At 47.8% G+C, this 18807-nt stretch overlaps 2 protein-coding genes and 1 non-coding gene across 7 annotated transcripts in view; 1 reads left to right on the top strand and 2 right to left on the bottom strand.

Moving 5' to 3' along the window:
- The window catches only part of TSFM (Ts translation elongation factor, mitochondrial), a 21735-nt gene extending 14638 nt beyond the window's left edge, over nt 1-7097 (top strand). Inside the window, exon 6 of the mRNA XM_016923148.4 lies at nt 5234-7097. Within this exon, the coding sequence (XP_016778637.1) occupies nt 5234-5310 (77 nt within the window). The 3' untranslated portion in view covers nt 5311-7097. The remainder of the gene's footprint in view (nt 1-5233) is intronic.
- Nucleotides 53-18807, bottom strand: AVIL (advillin). Of its 5 annotated transcripts, XM_509177.8 has the most exons (19): nt 18647-18807; nt 16823-16897; nt 15901-16097; nt 13693-13801; nt 13490-13600; nt 13023-13225; nt 12486-12564; nt 12271-12369; nt 11071-11224; nt 10870-10970; nt 10260-10397; nt 10001-10159; nt 9030-9209; nt 6203-6348; nt 5926-6070; nt 4839-5027; nt 3819-3887; nt 2470-2595; nt 53-676 (listed from the first exon to the last, which is right to left on the bottom strand). In XM_509177.8, exons 1-19 carry the CDS (start codon nt 18710-18712, stop codon nt 563-565), a joined length of 2460 nt encoding a protein of 819 aa, XP_509177.2. In that variant the 5' UTR covers nt 18713-18807; the 3' UTR covers nt 53-562. The 5 variants fall into 5 exon arrangements, with proteins under 5 accessions (XP_509177.2, XP_009423300.1, XP_009423303.1 ...); XM_009425025.4 differs by having other exon boundaries at nt 426-676; nt 5926-6348; XM_009425028.4 differs by lacking the exon at nt 4839-5027 and having other exon boundaries at nt 426-676; nt 5926-6348.
- Nucleotides 8824-8930, bottom strand: LOC112205059 (U6 spliceosomal RNA). The gene has a single exon (XR_002938924.1). It is a non-coding gene; the product is annotated as a U6 spliceosomal RNA (small nuclear RNA).

The following is an 18807-nucleotide window of genomic DNA, read 5'->3' as shown; positions in this document are numbered from 1 at the left end:
CTTCCAGTATAACATAAAATTACCATAACAAGCAGACCCAGAATACTGAAAATAACTCCATTTGTTCATTATAGGTATCTTTATTTGAAAAGTTAAAAATGCTTTGACACATTACAGATCTGGGCATTTGGATTTTGCCTATGGAGTGTATATATGATTTCAATGATTTACAGGTTAAATAGATTTTAGAAATAATCATCTTAAAATTGAAAACAAAGGTAGGTCCTGGTATAATATTAAACATAAAGTTATTAAACATTTTAAGCATTGTTTTTTGGTTCTCTTTCTTTTGATTTCTCCAGATTTATGCAGTTTTAGTGCTTTCTGCTGAGGCTTTAGCTAGAGGGCCACAAAACCCAAAAACTATATGGTTAACATTTTAGGTATATAACAAGCAAGGAATGCAAGGATGAGAAAAAATGGAGAACATGCTGTGATGTGCAGACTCTATTATATCTAAATTAAGTAGCTGAAAGGCAGAAATTGGTGGATAAATTATTTCCTGATATTGGCACTATCTGCTCTTTTCTGTGGCCTTGCAATAGGTATAGGCCTTCTTGCTTTAGAAAAGCCCCTTTTCTTTCTTCATTTGGAGCTGTTTCCAGCCAGGCAGAGCTGCAAATTGCCCTCTTGTGATGCCAAACACAGACACAAAGTCCTGTTCAGAGAGGTAATTCTAAGAGAGAAAACAAAGTTTCTAGTTAGAAGGAAGACATGACATCATTGCCAACAGAAGTTGAGGAAGTCGGAGCAAGAGGGAGTTCTAGGTGGATCCTTGAAGAGGGAAGTAGAATGAATTTCTCAGAAAGGCTGTTAAAGATTTAAATTATTCATTGGAGAGGTGTTCTTCAGGTCAGGGAGTCCCATTTTGGCCTGTGGCAGAAGCTTACTGGATTCACTGCTCTCACGGTGCCAGCAAGCACCAGTTTCTTGCCAGAAGGCAATAATGGGTTATGTATTAAGGATGAATTACAGACATCAAATTTTGGCAGAATGAAGAACTAAATTGAGCCATGGTTTTCCTTGTTTTCTGCCCGTAACTAGCATTTTTACCCATAAATTTTCAAATGCATGATCGGGTGGATCTTATTGAGCATAAAATTCTTCTAAACATTTACTTAATGATTTATTGAATATTTATATACAAGTAAAGATTATTAATATATGGGCTTTGCTTTCAAGAAAATTGTAGTCCAGATACTTGAGTTGACTAGATAAGACATTGTGGGAAATCCAGAGTCCAGAGTCTGTTCCCAAATCAACTTCTTCAAGGGGAAAAGAAATTTATTCTTTCTTTCTTTTTTTTTTTTGAGACAGATTCTTGCTTTGTGGCCCAGGCTGGAGTACAGTGGCGCAATCTCAGCTCACTGCAACCTCTGCCTCCCGGGTTCAAGCAGTTCTCCTCCCTCAGCCTCCCAAGTAGCTGGGACTGTAGGCACCCACCACCACGCCCGGCTAATTTTTGTATTTTTAGTAGAGACGGGGTTTCACCGTATTGGCCAGGCCAGTCTCGAACTCCTGACCTCGTGATCCACCCACCTCAGCCTCCCAAAGTGCTGGGATTACAGGTGTGAGCCACCGTGCCCAGCCAGGAAATTTATTCTTTTAACTCAAATATGTTAATTCATTCATGCAAAACTTAAGAATACTTGCTATCTGCTAGGCACTGTTGTAGGTGCAGAGAAGCTGAGAATATGATGGTGAGCAAGACAAACAAAGGTCCTTCCTTTTAAGGATATTACTAGAGGGGGAAATAGGCAATGAACAAGTATAAAGGGACTGGAGCAGGTATGGGAAGCAGTATTAGGGTGGTCAGGAAATGCCTCCCTGGGGAGGTGATATTAGAGCTGAGACCTACATGATGAGAAGGTGCTGGTGCTGTGATGATTTGGGAGAAGGATGTTTTTTCAGGCACGAACACTAGCAAGTGTAAAGGCTCAAAGGCTGGAATAAGCATGTTTTAAGGAACAGCAAAGCAGCCGCTGTACTGGCTGAAGGGTGGTGAGTGATGAGGGTATTGGTATATGAAATGAAATCAGAGAGCTAGGCAGGGGCCAGATTGTATAGGCCTTCACATTCTTTTTTTAAATGTAGTGGGAAGCTATTCCAGGTGTTTTAAACAGGGCCGTGCCATATATTTTAAAGATCTCTTTGGCTGTTGTGTGGGGAACGGATTGTAGGAACAGGTGGAAACCAGTTGGATTGTAGTAAGTAGTCCATGATAGCTGGACTAGATTAGTAGCAGAGAGATGGAGAGGAGTGAACAGAAGCTAGCTGATAGACTGATGTAGGTGGAGAGAAAATAATCAAGAAAGAACCCTGGTTTTTTTTGGTTTGAGCTCCTGGTTAGCTCAGATGTCCATTGAGCGGCTACAATGTGCCGGAACTGTCCTAGGCCATTTGCTGAGCTGAGTTTTTTACTCACGGAGAGCTCCACTTCCAACAGACACAGTTCCTTCAGCCACTCACCTCCTTTTTGGCAGGGTTTACATCCTCAGGCAGCTCCTGATTCTGGTTTTTCAACAGAACTGCTATAGGGTAATATTTTGGCTCACTGTCATTAGAATTCAGGGAGAGGGTTGCATTCTTCATGTCCTAGGTAAGATAAGAATGTAGGCACAGGGAAAAGACTCCTCAGTGTCTGTGTGGTTACAGTTCTGAATGTGTATAATATTTAACATTTTGACTTATGCCACTTCACCCTCTGTAATCATCTTTGATAACGATGCTCCCCAAACCTGGCTGCATGTCAGAATCATCTGGGAATAGAAAATATTCAGATTTTGGGGTTGTTCTTGGGAAAGCTGATTCAGTAAGTCCAAGGCAAGTCCTGTATAGCTAGTTTGGCATACATGTTGTGCCTGAATCTCATTTGAATATTGGGATCACATACCTTCTCTTGGTACTTTTATTTAGCCCTGCATTTCCAGCCTTTAAATGACTTTAGGTTGTAGTCCTACTTAAATACAATTTAAAGATACTACATCAACATTAGCTTTGGAATCTGAGTTTGTAGAGCACAAAGGACAGAATTGCCAGATGGTTTGAACACCTGGTGCCATGCACTCCTCCTGAGGTTAAAGAACTGCTGGATTCCTGGCTAGAGGCTCCACTTCTTTTAACCATTAAAATAGGTGTAAATGGCCTAAGTTTCTGTGGACTTCACTGTCAGAAATGAATAAAAATGTCATTTGGGTTAGAAGCTTATTTCTGAAAAATACTGCCAATGACTTTAATCTCTCCTTAAATGGCAGAGTTGAATAATAAAACAAATTTTCATTTTTTTTTTGTTGTTTTTTTGAGACGGACTCTCACTCTGTTGCCCAGGCTGGAGTGCAGTGGCGCCATCTCAGCTCACAGCAACTTCCGCCTCCTGGGTTCAAGCAATTCTCCTGTCTCAGCCTCCCGAGTAGCTGGGACTACAGGCGCATGCCACCACGCCCGGCTAATTTTCATATTTTTAGTAGAGACGGGGTTTCACCATATTAGTCAGGCTGGTCTCAAACTCCTGACCTTAGGTGATCCACCCGCCTTGGCCTCCCAAAGTGCTGGGATTACAGGCATGAGCCACCGCGCCCGGCCCCATTTTTGTTGTTTTTACACAGCAAGTCTGTTTGAAAATCTGGAAGTCAGGAAAATAAGGAACTTGGCTCTGAGACCTGCTTTTCTATTGATTACAAAAAGTCTTTACATCAAAACAGACAACTATGGTAATACTAAGGACATGAGTTTTGCCTATGAGCATCTGTAGCATTTGTGGGTTCTCTGGCTCTGGTTGCCCATGTGGCTGGCTTCTCCCAAGAGCAAACCCGACTCACAGCAGTGATTCGCATGATAGCAGCAGCATCTCCCAGCTCTTCTTTTAATTGTTCATATGTTTTTCCTGCCTGAGAAGAAGAGAGAGAAAACACAGGATGAGGTCTTTCTTATAGGGGAGGGACATCTTAGGTCTGGTCTGTGTCTTCAGGAAAAGCAAAAGAGCCAGGGAGTCAGAAGACATTTCAAGGATAAGTAAAAATGAAAATCCCCCCTTTTGGGTCCATGCAGGCTTGAAAGGTGCTTAAACATAATGCACATTCTTTGATGGTAACCCCTCAGTCCTCCCTATAAGATTTAAGAAAGAGCAGTTGAAGGCCAGGCACGGTGGCTCATGCCTGTAATCCCAGCACTTTGGGAGGCCGAGGCGGGTGGGTCACCTGAGGTCAGGGGTTCAAGACTAGCCTGACTAACATGGTGAAACCCCATCTCTACTAAAAATAGAAAAATTAGCTGGGCATGGTGGTGCATGCCTATAATCCCAGCTACTTGGGAGGCTGAGGCAGGAGAATTGCTTGAACCCAGGAGGTAGAGGTTGCAGTGAGCCGAGATTGTGCCATTACACTCCAGCCTGGGCAACAAGAGCGAAATTCTGTCTCAAAAAAAGAAAAAAAAAAAAAAGTTGATTAGGAGTCAGGAAACCTGGCTTTCTGTTGATTAACTGTGACTTTAGACAAATGACTTATCCTCTTAGCTTCCTTATCAATAAAATAGGGAGCAATACTTCTACTGGCTATCAGGATTGTTGTAAAGATCAAAAAGATGATGTGTATGGATATACTTTATAAACTGTTTATACTTCACACTGCTTATTGCTGACACCTGCTGTGAATTGTCTACCTGGACTTACTGCTGTGGCAGGTGAAAAAGAGGAGAAAAGTAAAAGGCAGGGAGTGGGATGGGAGTAGGGAAATGAGGTCCTGGTTTCACTGAGCCGTGAATCAGTGCTCCACCTTCCTGCCCACTGAGCTGTTCTGAGCTACCTGGCAGGAAGTTAGAGCTTCCCTACTCTCTTTTCTTACACTCCAAATGTTAGGGTCCCAGGCTAGGAACCAGCCTGTGAAGATGGGAGGCTCAAACCCCTGCTTAATGATCAGGATTGGTGTGTCGGGATCTCGGCCGCTGGGGTGAGTGTGCAGGTACTGCTGCGCTGTGGCAAGGGCACTCTCCTTCTCCATGGCATTGGCCTCAGCCCCAATCCACAAGAACACCTGTTACGGTGGAGATTTAATATATGTTACTGTGTTCATACCAAGGACTAAGTACTGGATCATACACATTACCCTATCTTTCCCCTTTCTTTCGTGAGCAATTCACAGCCTCAGAAAACTTTCTCAGCCTAATTTGTTCAGCAGAGAAAGGTTTTCCCAGAATCAGCTTGATGTTTATCATTTTAATTGCTATGTGTATCTTCCAGGTCTGCCTTTCCAAATTGGAGCTGTCTCTGAACTTCAGCTTCCTGAATCCAACTTCTTGCAGAACACTTCCTCTTGACTGCTCTAAGCACCTTAAAAATAACACCTTCAAGATGTAGCTCTTCTTTACTAAACTTGTATCTGAGTCTCCACTTTTGATAGGTGGTATCTATCTAGTCACCTAAGGCAGAAACCTGGGAGTTTCCTAGAAACCCCCCATATCCAATGAGTCACCAGGGCTGACCAACTTTACCTCCTAAGCTTTTGTCAAATCTGTCACCATCCCTCCATCCCTACTCCACTGCCCTTATGTGGGCCCACAGTAGCTCTTACTTGACCATGACAATAGTCTACTGACTGCCTTTGTTCCCCCAAAGGCCCATATCCTCTGCATGTGGAGTCCGTCGCTATTGATCCTAAGATTAAAATGATGTTAGGATGATGATAGGATGGCTGGAGTTTTCCAAAGCAAGGTGGGAAAATGCCCAGGATGGTGAGTTTCAAACATCATTCTCAAACATCACCCCTGGAAAAAAAACCCGGGCTTTCTTTTGGTCACTGCTGACAAAGGTTTGATTGAGCTGGGGATGGTCCAGGGCTACCCTGGGTTTATTCTAGGGTGGGGATACTACACAAAAACAACCCTTACTGTGGGAGTCTTTCTCATGTTCTGACTTCTGCAGCTGTGTCTTACCTGGTCCCAGGTATCTAGGAGCATCACGTCACTAGGGTTCAGGTCATCCTGGGTGAAGTCTGTGATCTCAGTGACAATGAATTGGCCGGTCTTATTGGAACATTCAAAGAGACGAGACTGGACATCTAGGATTTCCTGCTGAAGTCTGCAATATAGTCCATTTAAGGGCATCAAGCTGCTTAGAAATGTTTTTAAAACTGAGGTTTTAGCCTTTGTGCAATTCACAAGCCTGGCAGGCAGGGGGAGCCCAGAAGAGGGGGAGGCTGTGTTCCCATACCTTTTATCATTGGCATAGGGAGTTTTCCCTCCCAGTAGGTCCCAGAACTCGGCTGGCTCCTGGCCCTCGGCCACAGTGTTCTCGCTGCCATCACAGAGAAGGCTGGCCAGCTCCTTAGCCATTGCCCGCTCATCCCCACTAGACCCCTGAGAGTGGGGCGAGGAGAGCACAGGTGTTAGTTGCACAGGGGAACTTCGATGTGGAAAGAAAAGCATCTGAGACTAACTCAGTGTGCCAGGATCAGCTACCAAACCACAGTCCCTCAGCCTGGGAAGACAGACAAGTTTGTTCTAGTGCTGGGGAGTGGGGAGGAAAACAGTGTGGGGCAAAGAACAGGACTAGGCTTTGAAACCCACAGTGGGTGTTGGCAAAAGTCACCTTTGTTTCAGCTTCAGTTTGAATTTAGGCACCTACTTTTGATTTTTATTTTAGAGAAAAAATTTAAATTTATTTTTAAAAGTACATACAGTAAAATATACTCTTTTGACATACAATTCTAAGAATTTTCACAAGCAGAATCATGTTACTACCACCACAATAAAGGCACAGAACAGTTTCTTCCTCAGTCCGTCCCAAAATTATCTGGGGCGCGACCCCTTTGGAGTCAAAGCCTCCCTGAATCCTTAACCTCTGGTAACCATGAATCTATTCTCCATCACTATAGTTTTGCCTTTTCCAGAATGCTGTAAGTGGAGTCATACAATATTTAGCCTCTCAGTCTGGCTTCTTGCTCTTAGCAGAATGCATATGAGATCTCTGTTGGGTTTACCAGCGGCTCATCCCTTTTTATTGCTGAGAAGTATTCCATCATGTGGATGTACTACTGTTTGTTTATCCATTTTCCAGTGGGGTTGTTTCTGATTATGAATAAAGGTGCTATAAACATTTGTGCACAGGTTTTTGTGTGAAGATAGTTTTTTGTTTTACTTGAGTAAATACCCAGGAGTAGGATTGCTGGATCATACGGTAAGTGTATGTTTAACTTTGTAAGAAACTGTCAGCTGGGCGTGGTGGCTCCCTACTGTAATCCCAGCACTTTGGGAGGCTGAGGCAGGTGGATCACCTGAGGTCAGGAGTTCGAGAGCAGCCTGGGCAACATGGCGAAACGTCGTCTCTACTGAAGATACAATTAGCTGGGTGTGGCGGCACATGCCTGTAATCCCAGCTACTTGGGAGGCTGAGGCAGGAGAATCACTTGAACCCAGGAGGCAGAGGTTGCAGTGAGCCAAGATCGCGCCACTGCACTCCAGCCTGGGCGACAGAATGAGACTCTGTCTCAAAAAAAAAAAAAAAAAACTGAAACTGTCGAAATGTTTTCCAGAAGCTGTACCATTTGCAATCCTGCCAGCAATGCATGAAAATTCCTGTTGCTCTGCATCCTTGCTCATATTTTATGTTGTCAATTTTTTTAACCATTCTAATAGATGTGTAGTGGTTATCTCATTGATTTTGATTTGCATCTCCCTAGTGACTAATGATGTTAAGCATCTTTTCCTGTTCTTTTTTGTAAAATAATTTTAGTGCATTTTATTTTATTTTGAGAGGGAATCTTGCTCTGTTAGCCAGGCTGGAGTACAGTGGCGCAATCTTGGCTCACTGCAACCTCCACCTGCCAGGTTCAAGCAATTCTCCTGCCTCAGCCTCCGGAGTAGCTGGGACTACAGGCGTGCACCACCATGCCCAGCTAATTTTTTGTATTTTTAGTAGAGGCGGGGTTTCACCATGCTGGCCGGGCTGGTCTCAAACTCCTGACCTCAGGTGATCTGCCTGCCTCAGCCTCCCAAAGTGCTGGGATTACAGGCGTGAGCCACCGCGCCCAGCCTTAGTGCATTTTAATCCACTATTGCAATATGAATTGACATCATATTTTGTGTTTTTGTTCTGTATTAGTGCCTGTCTGTTAGAGTCCACCAAATTCACATGGGAAGATTGACTTATCCAGCCTCCATCTGCATAGAAATTTATGAGATTTCTGCTAGGTGTAAGCAGGGCTTTCAGTGAGTTTTTTCTTTTTGAGATGGAGTTTCACTCTTGTTGCCCAGGCTGGAGTGCCATGGCGTGATCTCGGCTCACCGCAACTGGGTGAGCGTCTACTGGGTTCAAGCGATTCTCCTGCCTCAGCCTCCCGAGTAGCTGGGACTACAGGCGCATGCTGCCACACCTGGCTAATTTTTTTTTGTATTTTTAGTAGAGATGGGGTTTCACTGTGTTAGCCAGGATGGTCTCGTTCTCCTGACCTTGTGATCCTCCTGCCTCGGCCTCCCAAAGTGCTGGGATTACAAGTGTGAGCCACTGCGCCTGGCTTTTTTTTTTTTTTTTTTTGAGACGGAGTCTCACTCTGTCGCCCAGGCTGGAGTACAGTGGTACAATCTCGGCTCACTGCAACCTCCGCCCCCTGGTTCAAGAGATGCTTCTGTCTCAGCCTCCTGAGTAGCTGGGACTATGGGCGTGTGCCACCATGCCCAGCTAATTTTTGTATTTTTAGTAGAGATGGGGTTTCACCATGTTGGCCAGGCTGGTCTCGAACTCCTGACCTCGTGATTTGCCTGCCTCAGCCTCCCAAAGTGCTAGGATTACAGGGATGAGCCACCGTGCCCAGCTTTTTTTTTAATTTTTTTTTTTTTAATATCGAACGCTTCATGAATTTGCATGCCATCCTTGCACAGGGACCATGCTAATCTTCTCTGTATCATTCCAGTTTTAGTATATGTGCTGCCAAAGCAAGCACTCCAGCCTACTCTAGGTCCTTTGACCTTGCTGACAGGAGGAGGGGAGTGCAGGTCTGGGCTCCGAGGGGCTGGTCTGACCCGGGGCCCAGCCATCCTACCTTGCCATACCACAGGTAGTGCTCTGCCTGAGTTCGCAGCAGAAAGACATCACTGGAGTTTAGGGAGGAGGCAAAGGCTGGAACTTCCACTGCTTTGGTGTTAGATTTGTCATTTCCATGAATTTGGAAGAGTCTTACTGGAGGGTCAGGCTCGGCATTTCCCTTCCTGGAAGTCCCACCCTAGAGAGAAGAAAAGCAGAGTCCAGATCTAAGGAGCACCATGTGAGCAGAGTGCTAGAGGAGCTGTTGTGGGAAACGTGAATGTTGTAGTATTATGTTTGCCCTTGAGGAGCTTCTAGACTCACTGGAAAGGGTCAGGGTAAGCTGGAGTTATGGCACCGATAACAACAGCTTTCATCCTGAGAACTTTATCATATGCCAGGCTCCGTGACTGGTGCTTACCTACATCATTTCATTGATCCTCATTATAACTCTTATGAAGTAGATGTTATTATTCCGCAGTACAGATGAGGAAACTGAGACTTGGAAACTTGACTAGTAAATGACAAGGCTAGGACTTGACCCCAGACTTGTGTGATATCAAGCATGTGCCATTACACATTGCTTGGTAGTGCTTCAGCCAGGGCTTCATGGAAGAAGTGGGACTTGAATTTGAAAGAGCACATCTGAAGCAGGAGGGGTATGGTATGGTACACGTGAGGTCTAATGAAGAGACCCACCTGACTGGAGTGGAGGGTGCAGGTTAGGGAGCTGAGGGTGGTGCACCTGCATAGGTAATATGGGTCAGGTTATGAAAGACCTTGAACATAATTTAGATAGTGGTTCAGACTTGAAGCCCTAGGCAGTTGGGATTCACTTGACTGTCTTAGAGGGATTAACCCCCTTCTTCCTCTGTCTAATCCAAGCCTGACTCCCTACCCCACCCCTCCTCTGCTCTCCAATAGTCCTGTGCTGGTTTGTTAGTTTGGAACGTTCCAGCTCATGGTGTAATTTTATCAGAGCATCCTCACCTCAAAGATAACTAGCTTCCCTTTGAAGATGGCCATGAAGTGGCGTGGCTCCATTCCCATCCTGACTCGAACCTGCACAGCGGCCCCATCAAACTGCCGATCCACCTCCACTGCCTGGTATGCTGAGGCTGCCAGCTCATCCTGTGAGGCATGGCGGCCCTGCAATGGTGAGAGGCCATGAAGGACCCATGCTCCCCGCCCCAGCCCAGTGGCCAGAGGACACATCAGGATCCAAAGCTGAAGCCTGTGCCAGGCCTACCTGCCAGATGTACAAGATGTGATGTGGCTTCCCGTTTACCTCGTATGTGTAGAGGACCAGATAACAGTCTCCCCCATAAAAGAAGCCATACCATTGATACTCCACAGGGACCAGCTCCAGGTTCTCAATTCTCCAGACCTGGGCATAGAAGGAGACACCGTTTTTCAGAGATGGGGGTGCTGGGAGGGGCTAGGCCACACTAAAGAGAGAATCCAGGTGGGGAAGGTGCTGACGTTTACTCCATGTTCCCTTTCTCCCTCTGGTTCTCTCCCAGTGCTGAGGACTCATCACATTTGCATGATTTGAATTGTGAGATGAACTGGGCCATCCTGTTCAGGAGCATCCCATCATGGCTCTGTCTTTGCAAGGCTGAGCAATGATTTGAATATATCTTCCAGGTGAGATATTGATAGCACATTTCAGGGGAGTGATGTGCCTTTCAGTCCCCTGAAAACTCTACAGACTCACAAGACTCTTAAAGAAGACTCCTGAGGTGCCGGAGGGGAAAGGGAAAGCAAAGCAGACACAGAATCACCTGCACCCCTGCCCCCAGCAGGACAGCCATGAAGGCCAGTGCTGCCTGCCCTGACATTTGAATCATTGGGCTTACCTCAACTTTTCCGTTGCCATCATCGACCATTCTTTCCTGGGCAGCTACCTCTGGCTTGGTGTGTAACAGAGTCACATCAAATTTATCCTGGAAAACTTTAGCTGTGGAGAAAGGGTTGGGAAAAGCCGAGTGAGTAAGAAGCATCTGTGCCTGCTTTTCTAGAGTCTTAGCAATGAGAAGATGATCTGGGGGCAGTCTCACCAATTTTACCAATGCTGAATGTTTTCCCCAGGCCCATGGTCTGGTCCTTTACTGACCACTTCTGGAACAGCTGCTTGAACATGGCCGACTCAGCACCATCGTTGACGGTCTCCACATTGGTGCTGCTGGGGTAGCTCTTCATCTTGATGAAGCCCTGCAGAGCCACCCATTCCCAAAGGCAGGTCAGTGGTGGAATACACTGAGTTCTTTGCTTGTCTGGTAATTCACCTCTATGAAGCCACATGATATAAGCGTCTCCCCTCTGGGAGTCAGAGTCAAATTCTAACTCACTTTTGTCTAAGGACCAAGGTACCTGCCTAAAAAAAAAAATGACTGAGTGGAACATTTTTGGATCTCTTTATTGGCTTGCGGTGATTATGGTTGTTAATTTTTAGGATGATTATGCTGTGTTCTTTCAGTACTTTTGTCCTTACTGACTTTGCATCACATTTGTTTGCTCATTTATTGCTTCTGGCTTGGTTCATCTGCATGGATCTGCACAAATATAAGCTCCTTGAGGACAGGGCCATTAACCTTGATATGTGATATCCCCTTCAATAATAACAGCCACCTTTTATTCAGCAGGTACTGTGTGCCAAGAACTGTTCTGAGTGCTTTTTTTATAGACAGAGTCTCGCTCTCACCTAGGCTGGAGTGCAGTGGCGTGATCTCGGCTCACTGCAACCTCCCGGGTTCAAGTGATTTTCCTATCTCAGTGCCCTGCCAGGTAGCCTGGACTACCGGCATGCGCCACCATGCCTGGATAATTTTTTTTGTATCTTTAGTAGAGACAGGGTTTCACTATGTTGGCCAGGCTGGTCTTGAACTCCTTACCTCAGGTGATCCACCTGCCTCGGCCTCCCAAAGTGCTGGGATTACAGGCGTGAGCCACTGCGCCCAGCCCTGAGTGCTTTACAAATGATATTTAATCCTCACAATAACCCTAGGAGATGGGTATGACCCCCATGTTAGATATGGGGAAACTGAGGCCCACAGGTGTTAAGTATGTCTTCCCCAGAGCACACAGCTGGAAAAGACAAAACCTGGATTTGAATCCCAGTTTGTCTGCCTGACTTTGCAGTCCATGTGTGTAAGCACAATGTTATATGCTCAAATACCTATCATGGCTCTGTGGAGTGACACACCTGAAGTGCTCTTAGCAGAATTATTTGAACAGTATTGCACATCTGTAGCTCCTACCAGCGCTTTAGACATGGCTGCCTGTTTTTCAGCCTTTGTGGCTCCTTTTCCTTTCCACACGTAGATTTTGGTTCCACTTTGGTCCAGGATGTAGCAGTCCTAAAGCAGCCAGAGATAGGTATGGTTGCTCAAGACCAGAAGGAAGATTTTGCACAGGGTCTGCTTCTGAAGCATGTCTGGCTACCCAAAGCTAAGTCCACCCAAACTCTACTTACATCATGGTTCAGTAAGTCCTGGACCAGAGGCCTTGTTGCTACCTCTGTGACTGCCAGCTGCCCAGCTGAATCTGAGATACTGGAGAAGGGGAGAGGTTAGCCTGTGCCTTTTCCTCTGTAAAGCATCTTGTAGTCAACTAGATGTTGTTCTGGTTTGGTTTTAGTTTGGAGTTTCTAGGTAGAGTGTGACTGCCTAAGACAGCCATGGCTTGAGTGAGGACAGGAATGTGCAGACTCTTTTCTTTGGTGGAGACTTTTGTTCATCTCTCTCCCAAACATTATCCCTTCCACATCCCTGGGCATGTGTAGGCTAGAGTAAAGGAAAGGTCTCCTCAAGAGATCAGGAGAGTTGCTAACAAGAACTGCCTCCTTGAGTGGGGGATCTCCAAGCTTTCTAGGAGCTGCATTTGAAAAGGACTAAGAAGAAAACCAGATGGCTACACCCAAAACAAGGAGCCAAGCAGAGGTGGCTGGTGTTCTAGGGGACACCTTTCCCCCAACCCCAGCTTCCAGCTAAAACCAGGTTTAGCTACTCACTGATACAACATGATAGTTGATTTCTGCTTCTGATCTATGATCTCATCAGGGACTGCAGGCTTGATAATGGAGCGTCGGCCAAAGGTGTCCTGAAGGACCTTCATCAGCTCTGAGCTGGCTGCCTCCTTGTCTCCCTCGATCACTCCTATTTCAGCACGGCCCCCTCGCTCCCTGTCTCGAATATCCTTTGCCAGAAGCATAGCCTGTCAAAGAAGCCCAAGGAAGCCCTCAACTCCTCTGGGACCCCTTTCTGCCTGATGTCTTTGGGGAGAGCAGCCTAGATCCCAGACACAGGAGTTACTCGGATGCTGAGGAGTCCAGGGTGAGTCACAAACTCACACACTTGGCCTGTCTCCAAGACGGATTCTACTCAAAGGCAGGGCTCCACCTTGATTCTTGGGGAAGAGCCAGCATGGAGGGAAGAAGAAAGAGGAACTTGAGAGAGTGCTAAGGCTAGGAAGCCATACCTTCAGGCGCTCCCCACTGTTGCTCTCTGGGCCATTCCATTGGATGATGACTTTCCCAAGGTCCAGCAAGAAGACATCACCTCGGTTGAAACTGTCCCAGCTCATTTCCACCTGTCGATGAGAGGTAAACGTTGTTCAGGAGGAATTCTTAGGTGCCAGGTGGAGAAGCCCCGGGCCCGGGGCAGAGAGTGTGCAGGACTAACCTCGGTAGCCCTGATGTTTCTTTTCCCTTTCACATGTAGCAGCCGCTTCACGTCGTAGGTATTGGTCTCCACGTGCTTCATCCCAGAGGCGACACCCCCCTGCTTGTAGCTAAGGGAACATCCATTCAGTTATTTGAGTGCCTGCTATGTGCTAGGTTCTGGGGAGACAGTGGTGAATTACACAGATGCAGCCTCACTCATGTGATGATGACAGTACATCAGCAAGGTAAATACAGATGGTGGCAGCTGCTGCCCCACAAGTAGACTGGGTGAGTGACTTTCTGGTAGCGAGTTGGGGCAGTCTTCTCTGAAGAAATGACATTTGAACTGAGATACTACAAGGAAAACGAACCAATACCCAGAGGAATAGTGCTCCAGGCACTATAACAGTGTCCAGGAGACATCAGTGACAAAGACCCCTGCAGCACAGAGGGCTTGTTTTGTTCCAGGAACTGTCTGAATGCCAGTGTGTTACTGGGAGAGGGATACAAGTTGTGCCGCAGCAGAAGCATTAATGACTCCACGGCCTTAAGACCACCTACCCTAGGAATCAGCTCGCCCGCCCTGCACTCAGCCCAGCCCAGCCTCCGAGCCAGGGGTCCTGCACTTTAAGGGAATGCGGAAGGTAGCCCCGGAGCAGAGGGGCTCTGTCATTGGGTTCCCCAGTGGCTCAGTGTGCTCCTCTGTGCCCAGAAGGGCCTCAGTCAGTGGAGACTGCTGACCTGCAAGAAGCTGATCTTGGCCTAGCCTCACAATTCTCAAGCTCATTGGAATTCCTCTTTTTGTTTTAATATCAGGCAAGGTTTTCAGTTAAACTTCTCAGTTGATGGAACATTATCATCGGCCTTCGCTCCCTCTCTAGTGTTACGTGTCTTTGCATTCCCTTTATCTGCCTGTCCTACTCCCATTCCTCTCCCCCATACGCTTCCATTCTAACTGTTGACCTTTTTATTTTCATTCTAGTAAACTGTGCCCCCCACCTTTTTTTTTAAAGACAGGGTCTCACTCTGTCACTCAGGCTAGAGTTCAATAGTGCAATCATGGCTCATTGCAGCCTTGACCTCCCGGGCTCAAGTGATCCTCATCAGGGACTGCAGGCTCGATAATTGAGGGCTCAATACCCTCAGCCCATGGAGTAGCTAGGACTATAGGAGTGCACCGCCATGCCTGGCTAGCTTTTTTACAAAATATTTTTTGTAGAGATGAGGGTCTTACTGTGTTGCCTAGGCTGATCTTGAACTCTTGGGCTCAAGCTATCCTCCTGCCTCAGCCTCCCAAAGTGCTGGGATTACAGGTGTGAGCCACCACGCCCAACCCATCCTGTTGTTTTGTGTGCATGTTTTTGTTTTGTTTTGTTTTGTTTGAGATGGTGTCTTGCTCTGTTGCAGGGCTGGAGGGCAGTGGCATGATCTCAGCTCAGTGCAACCTTCGCCTCCTGGGTTCAAATGATTCTCCTGCCTCAGCCTCCCGAGTAGCTGGGATTACAGGTGTGCACCAGCATGCCCAGCTAATTTTTGTATTATTAGTAGAGACGGGGTTTCACCATGTTGATCAGGCTGGTCTTGAACTCCTGACCTCGTGATCCAACTGCCTCGGCCTCCCAAAGTGCTGGGATTACAGGCGTGAGCCACCATGCCCGGCCATGCGTGTGCTTTTTAAAACAGAAATTGGCATTCTGTTATATGTCTTAGTCTGTTTCTTACTTTGTGTGCTAAGCACCATGTTTGTGAGCTCTGTCCTTGTGTTAGGTGTGTATCTAATCTGTTGCTTCTGGCTACTGCATAATACTCCGTGGTGTGCATGTCCAGTCTCCGAGTGATGGACACTTACGTTGCCTGCAGCTTCCTAACATCATTAATGAGGCTACTATGAACAGTCTGGTCCACGTGCCCTCATGGACCTGGATACGTGAGGATTTCTGTGAGTTACACATGCAGAAGTGGGATTTGCAAGTGGCACTGACTACTCTCCAGGATGCTGCGCTAGTCCACATTTCCATCAGCAGGGCACAAGGGCTCCTATTTCCCCATAGCCTTGCCAACACTTGGCACCTCCCAGCTGTTTAATCTGCTGCTCTAGTGGGTGGAAGTGACAGCTTTGTTTTGATTTGCATTTCTCTGATTACTTTCTTGATAATGCATGTTGGCCTTTTGGGTTTCCTCCTCTGTAAACTGCTGTTTCTGTCCTTGCTCTGTGCACCCCACTCACATGATGCCCTGCTTGAAGTAGCCACGGAAAGTGTCTGACTCATGGTACTGGACCTCTCGGTGCTGCACAGGGCTGCCTCCCAGGTAGTCGTCCAGCTGTGTGGTATAGATGGCTGCGCAGCTTTGCTCATCCTGGGAGGAGTCCTTCCCGATCCAGAAGTGGATGTCCTGGGATAGGAGACTGGCCACTCTCCGGGTCTGGGAGGTAGTCAGAGAGATCAGGTCAGGGGCCAGCTCACCTCCCCTTTGCTGCTGGCCCCTGTTATGGGGAGAATGCAGCACATGTGCCTGCCCTTGGCAGACTGAGGGCCCTCTCTCCTGCAGTGGATGTGGGAGCTGCCCTGGCCCCCGAGCAGACCTGCGATCATGGCATAAGCTTTGGCAGCCCAAATTCCTCCCCGCATCTGGGGAAAGTTGACAGCTTGTTGTTCCCCAAATAAATAGATACCAACAGGGATCTTTTCCCAGCCGGGTTGCAGGCTTACCTCACAGGTCCCCTTGGTCCCTTGCACTCACACAGCTGGCACAGTGCTCATCTGTACACCTGCACAACGCTGTCAGCACCGTTCATGTGAGTCTCCTCCATGAGAATAGCACTTTGAGGCTAGAGACAGGCCTTGCATTTATCAGGCCTTCTTCCACACCACTTTAATGTGGGGCCTAGGCCCGGGAGAAGTGCTGCTTGTGGGTGGCTCACTGAGGTTCAGACTGAGGGTCCTACCCCCATCTTATGCAGCATTAAAAACCCAGGCTTAATGATGGCCTTTGATAGTCAGACTGGAGGTCTGCTCTGCATAGCACTGAGGAACCATTGAGACCGATACCAGGGACTGACTACCTTCCCTCACCAGCACATCTCCCAGTAGAGCCCAAGAACTGGCCCCAGGGGAGAGGCTCACAGGAGTGGGGAGGAGGGTGCTCACCGAGAGGATGACGTAGCAGTCCCCCTCATAGAAGTTGCCGTGGGCGCTCACAGGCACCAGCGCCAGCTCCATTTTCTGGAAGGACAAGGGGTGGGTATAGGCTACATCCCCTCCCGCCTCCCTTCCCCACGAGCCTCCCTCTCCTCTCTGTCATTCGGTGCAGGTGGTGGGGAGAAGGAGGGGAGATGTTCTCGATGACCTTACAGGATGTGAGGCAGCCAGCCACAGGGTTAACGTGGCCATCTCTCTGGCTTCTGTGAGCTCTGCTTGCATCACCCCGGATCTGAACCTTGGTCCCTATCCTGCTTTCCCTTGCCCTATTCTCCACTCTACTTCCCACCCGATCTCATCTCGCACTATTGTGGGAAGCCTGTGAACCACCTCCAGCCCTTTGCTGGATATAAACGACCAAGTACAAACCCTTCTCTGAGCCGTTGTGCCAGCACCTCCAACGCTCTTCCCAACGCTGACCACTGGGTGCTGGCCCAGGTCCATGTAGGAAAGAACACTTGGATTCTGTGGGGCCGTGGGAGGTGGAGGATAACATTTGGAGAGTGCCAGCGGTCAGCAGGGCTCTGTGCCAAGTGTCTTATATTTGGAGTCTCGGTCAGGGCCCTGATTTATCACTGCATGTATGGCTTGGCCCTGGAGGACTGTTCACACAGCCTTGATGTAGATTTTCATCACACTCCCCAAGTGAGGGAAACTTGCGGCCATACTTGTGTGTGTTCTATGTAAAATGTGATAAATGTTAAATATACTGCAAATCTGGTAACCGTGTTTTAGTACTTGTTTTTTGTTTTTGTTTTTGTTTTTTTGAGAGGGAGTCTCACTGTGTCTCCCAGGCTGGAGTGGGGTGGCGCGATCTCGGCTCACTGCAAGCTCCGCCTCCCAGGTTCACGCCATTCTCCTGCCTCAGCCTCCCAAGTAGCTGGGACTATAGGCACCCACCACCATGCCCAGCTAATTTTTTGTATTTTTAGTAGAGGTGGGGTTTCACTGTGTTAGCCAGGATGGTCTCGATCTCCTGACTTCGTGATCCACCCGCCTCAGCCTCCCAGAGTGCTGGGATTACAGGCGTGAGCCACCGCACCCCGCCAGTACCTGTTAGTTTTTAAGGAAACTGGAAGCCTTCAAACAATGGAAGTGACCTGGGACTCACAATCTCTGCGAGGCTTGCTGGAGAGCTGACTCCCCCTCCTGGTTGAGGATAGTGAAGTGAGGCATCACCACTGGGTTTTAGGCAGCAGCAACTAACTGGGCTCAGGGCAGGGGTTGGGGGGAATCCTCGTATCTGGCAGGTGGAGCTACCCAGGCCAGGGTGGTTCCCAGCTATGGATTGCTGGAGCTCACAGCCGCACAGAGGGTCCCAAGCCCAAGAGGAGATGGGCTGAACAGCTCCTCATCTCTGCAGTGCCCCCTCACCTCTCCCCATATTTTGTAGGAGCCAGGGTGCCCTGTGGAAGACATGTTCCATTTCTCTGATGGAAGCTGCCAGGAGTCTGCTGAGTAGGTCCCACCTGTCTTTCCAGGGTGTTTCCTGCAAGTGCAGACTCACTGAGCAGGTGGCTGGCTAAAGGACAAGCTTGTTTTTGTCTGGAGCCCTGTTCTTCGGGGCTGAACATTTCCTCCACCTGCCAACCACCTGCTTTGAGCACCCAGGAGAGGTGAAGGATGGGAAATAGGTACTTTGATGCTGCCTCTCATTCTCCTCAAACCATAGGCTAAGGGGTGCTGGCGGGCTGTTGCCTAGCAGCCCCAGGCAGCCAGACTCTGCTTCCAGATGCCAGTGGTCACAAGTAAGGTGCCTCCAGCCCAGCTCACCTCTATTCTCCAGACAATGATCCCAGGGTCGTTGTCCACAGCCCTGAAGGCACTGGTCAGAGGCATGATGCTTGTCTTTCCAGGACTGAAACATCACAGAACAAGAGGGGAGATGATATCTCTTGCCATAGTGGGCATCAATCCAGTTTTTCTGCCGAGCT

This window comes from Pan troglodytes, chromosome 10, assembly GCF_028858775.2.
Source record: "Pan troglodytes isolate AG18354 chromosome 10, NHGRI_mPanTro3-v2.0_pri, whole genome shotgun sequence".
Taxonomy (NCBI): Eukaryota; Metazoa; Chordata; class Mammalia; order Primates; family Hominidae; genus Pan; species Pan troglodytes.
This window is presented reverse-complemented; position numbering and strand designations above follow the sequence as displayed.

Coding starts and splice junctions, on each gene's coding strand:
- AVIL (XM_009425025.4), bottom strand. CDS start 18,712: ATGCCTCTGACCAGTGCCTTCAGGGCTGTGGACAACGACCCTGGGATC. Junction 13,601..13,692: donor GAAACATCAGGGCTACCGAG/GTTAGTCCTGCA, acceptor TCTCATCGACAG/GTGGAAATGAGCTGGGACAG. Junction 2,596..3,818: donor CTATCATGCGAATCACTGCT/GTGAGTCGGGTT, acceptor TATCTTACCTAG/GACATGAAGAATGCAACCCT.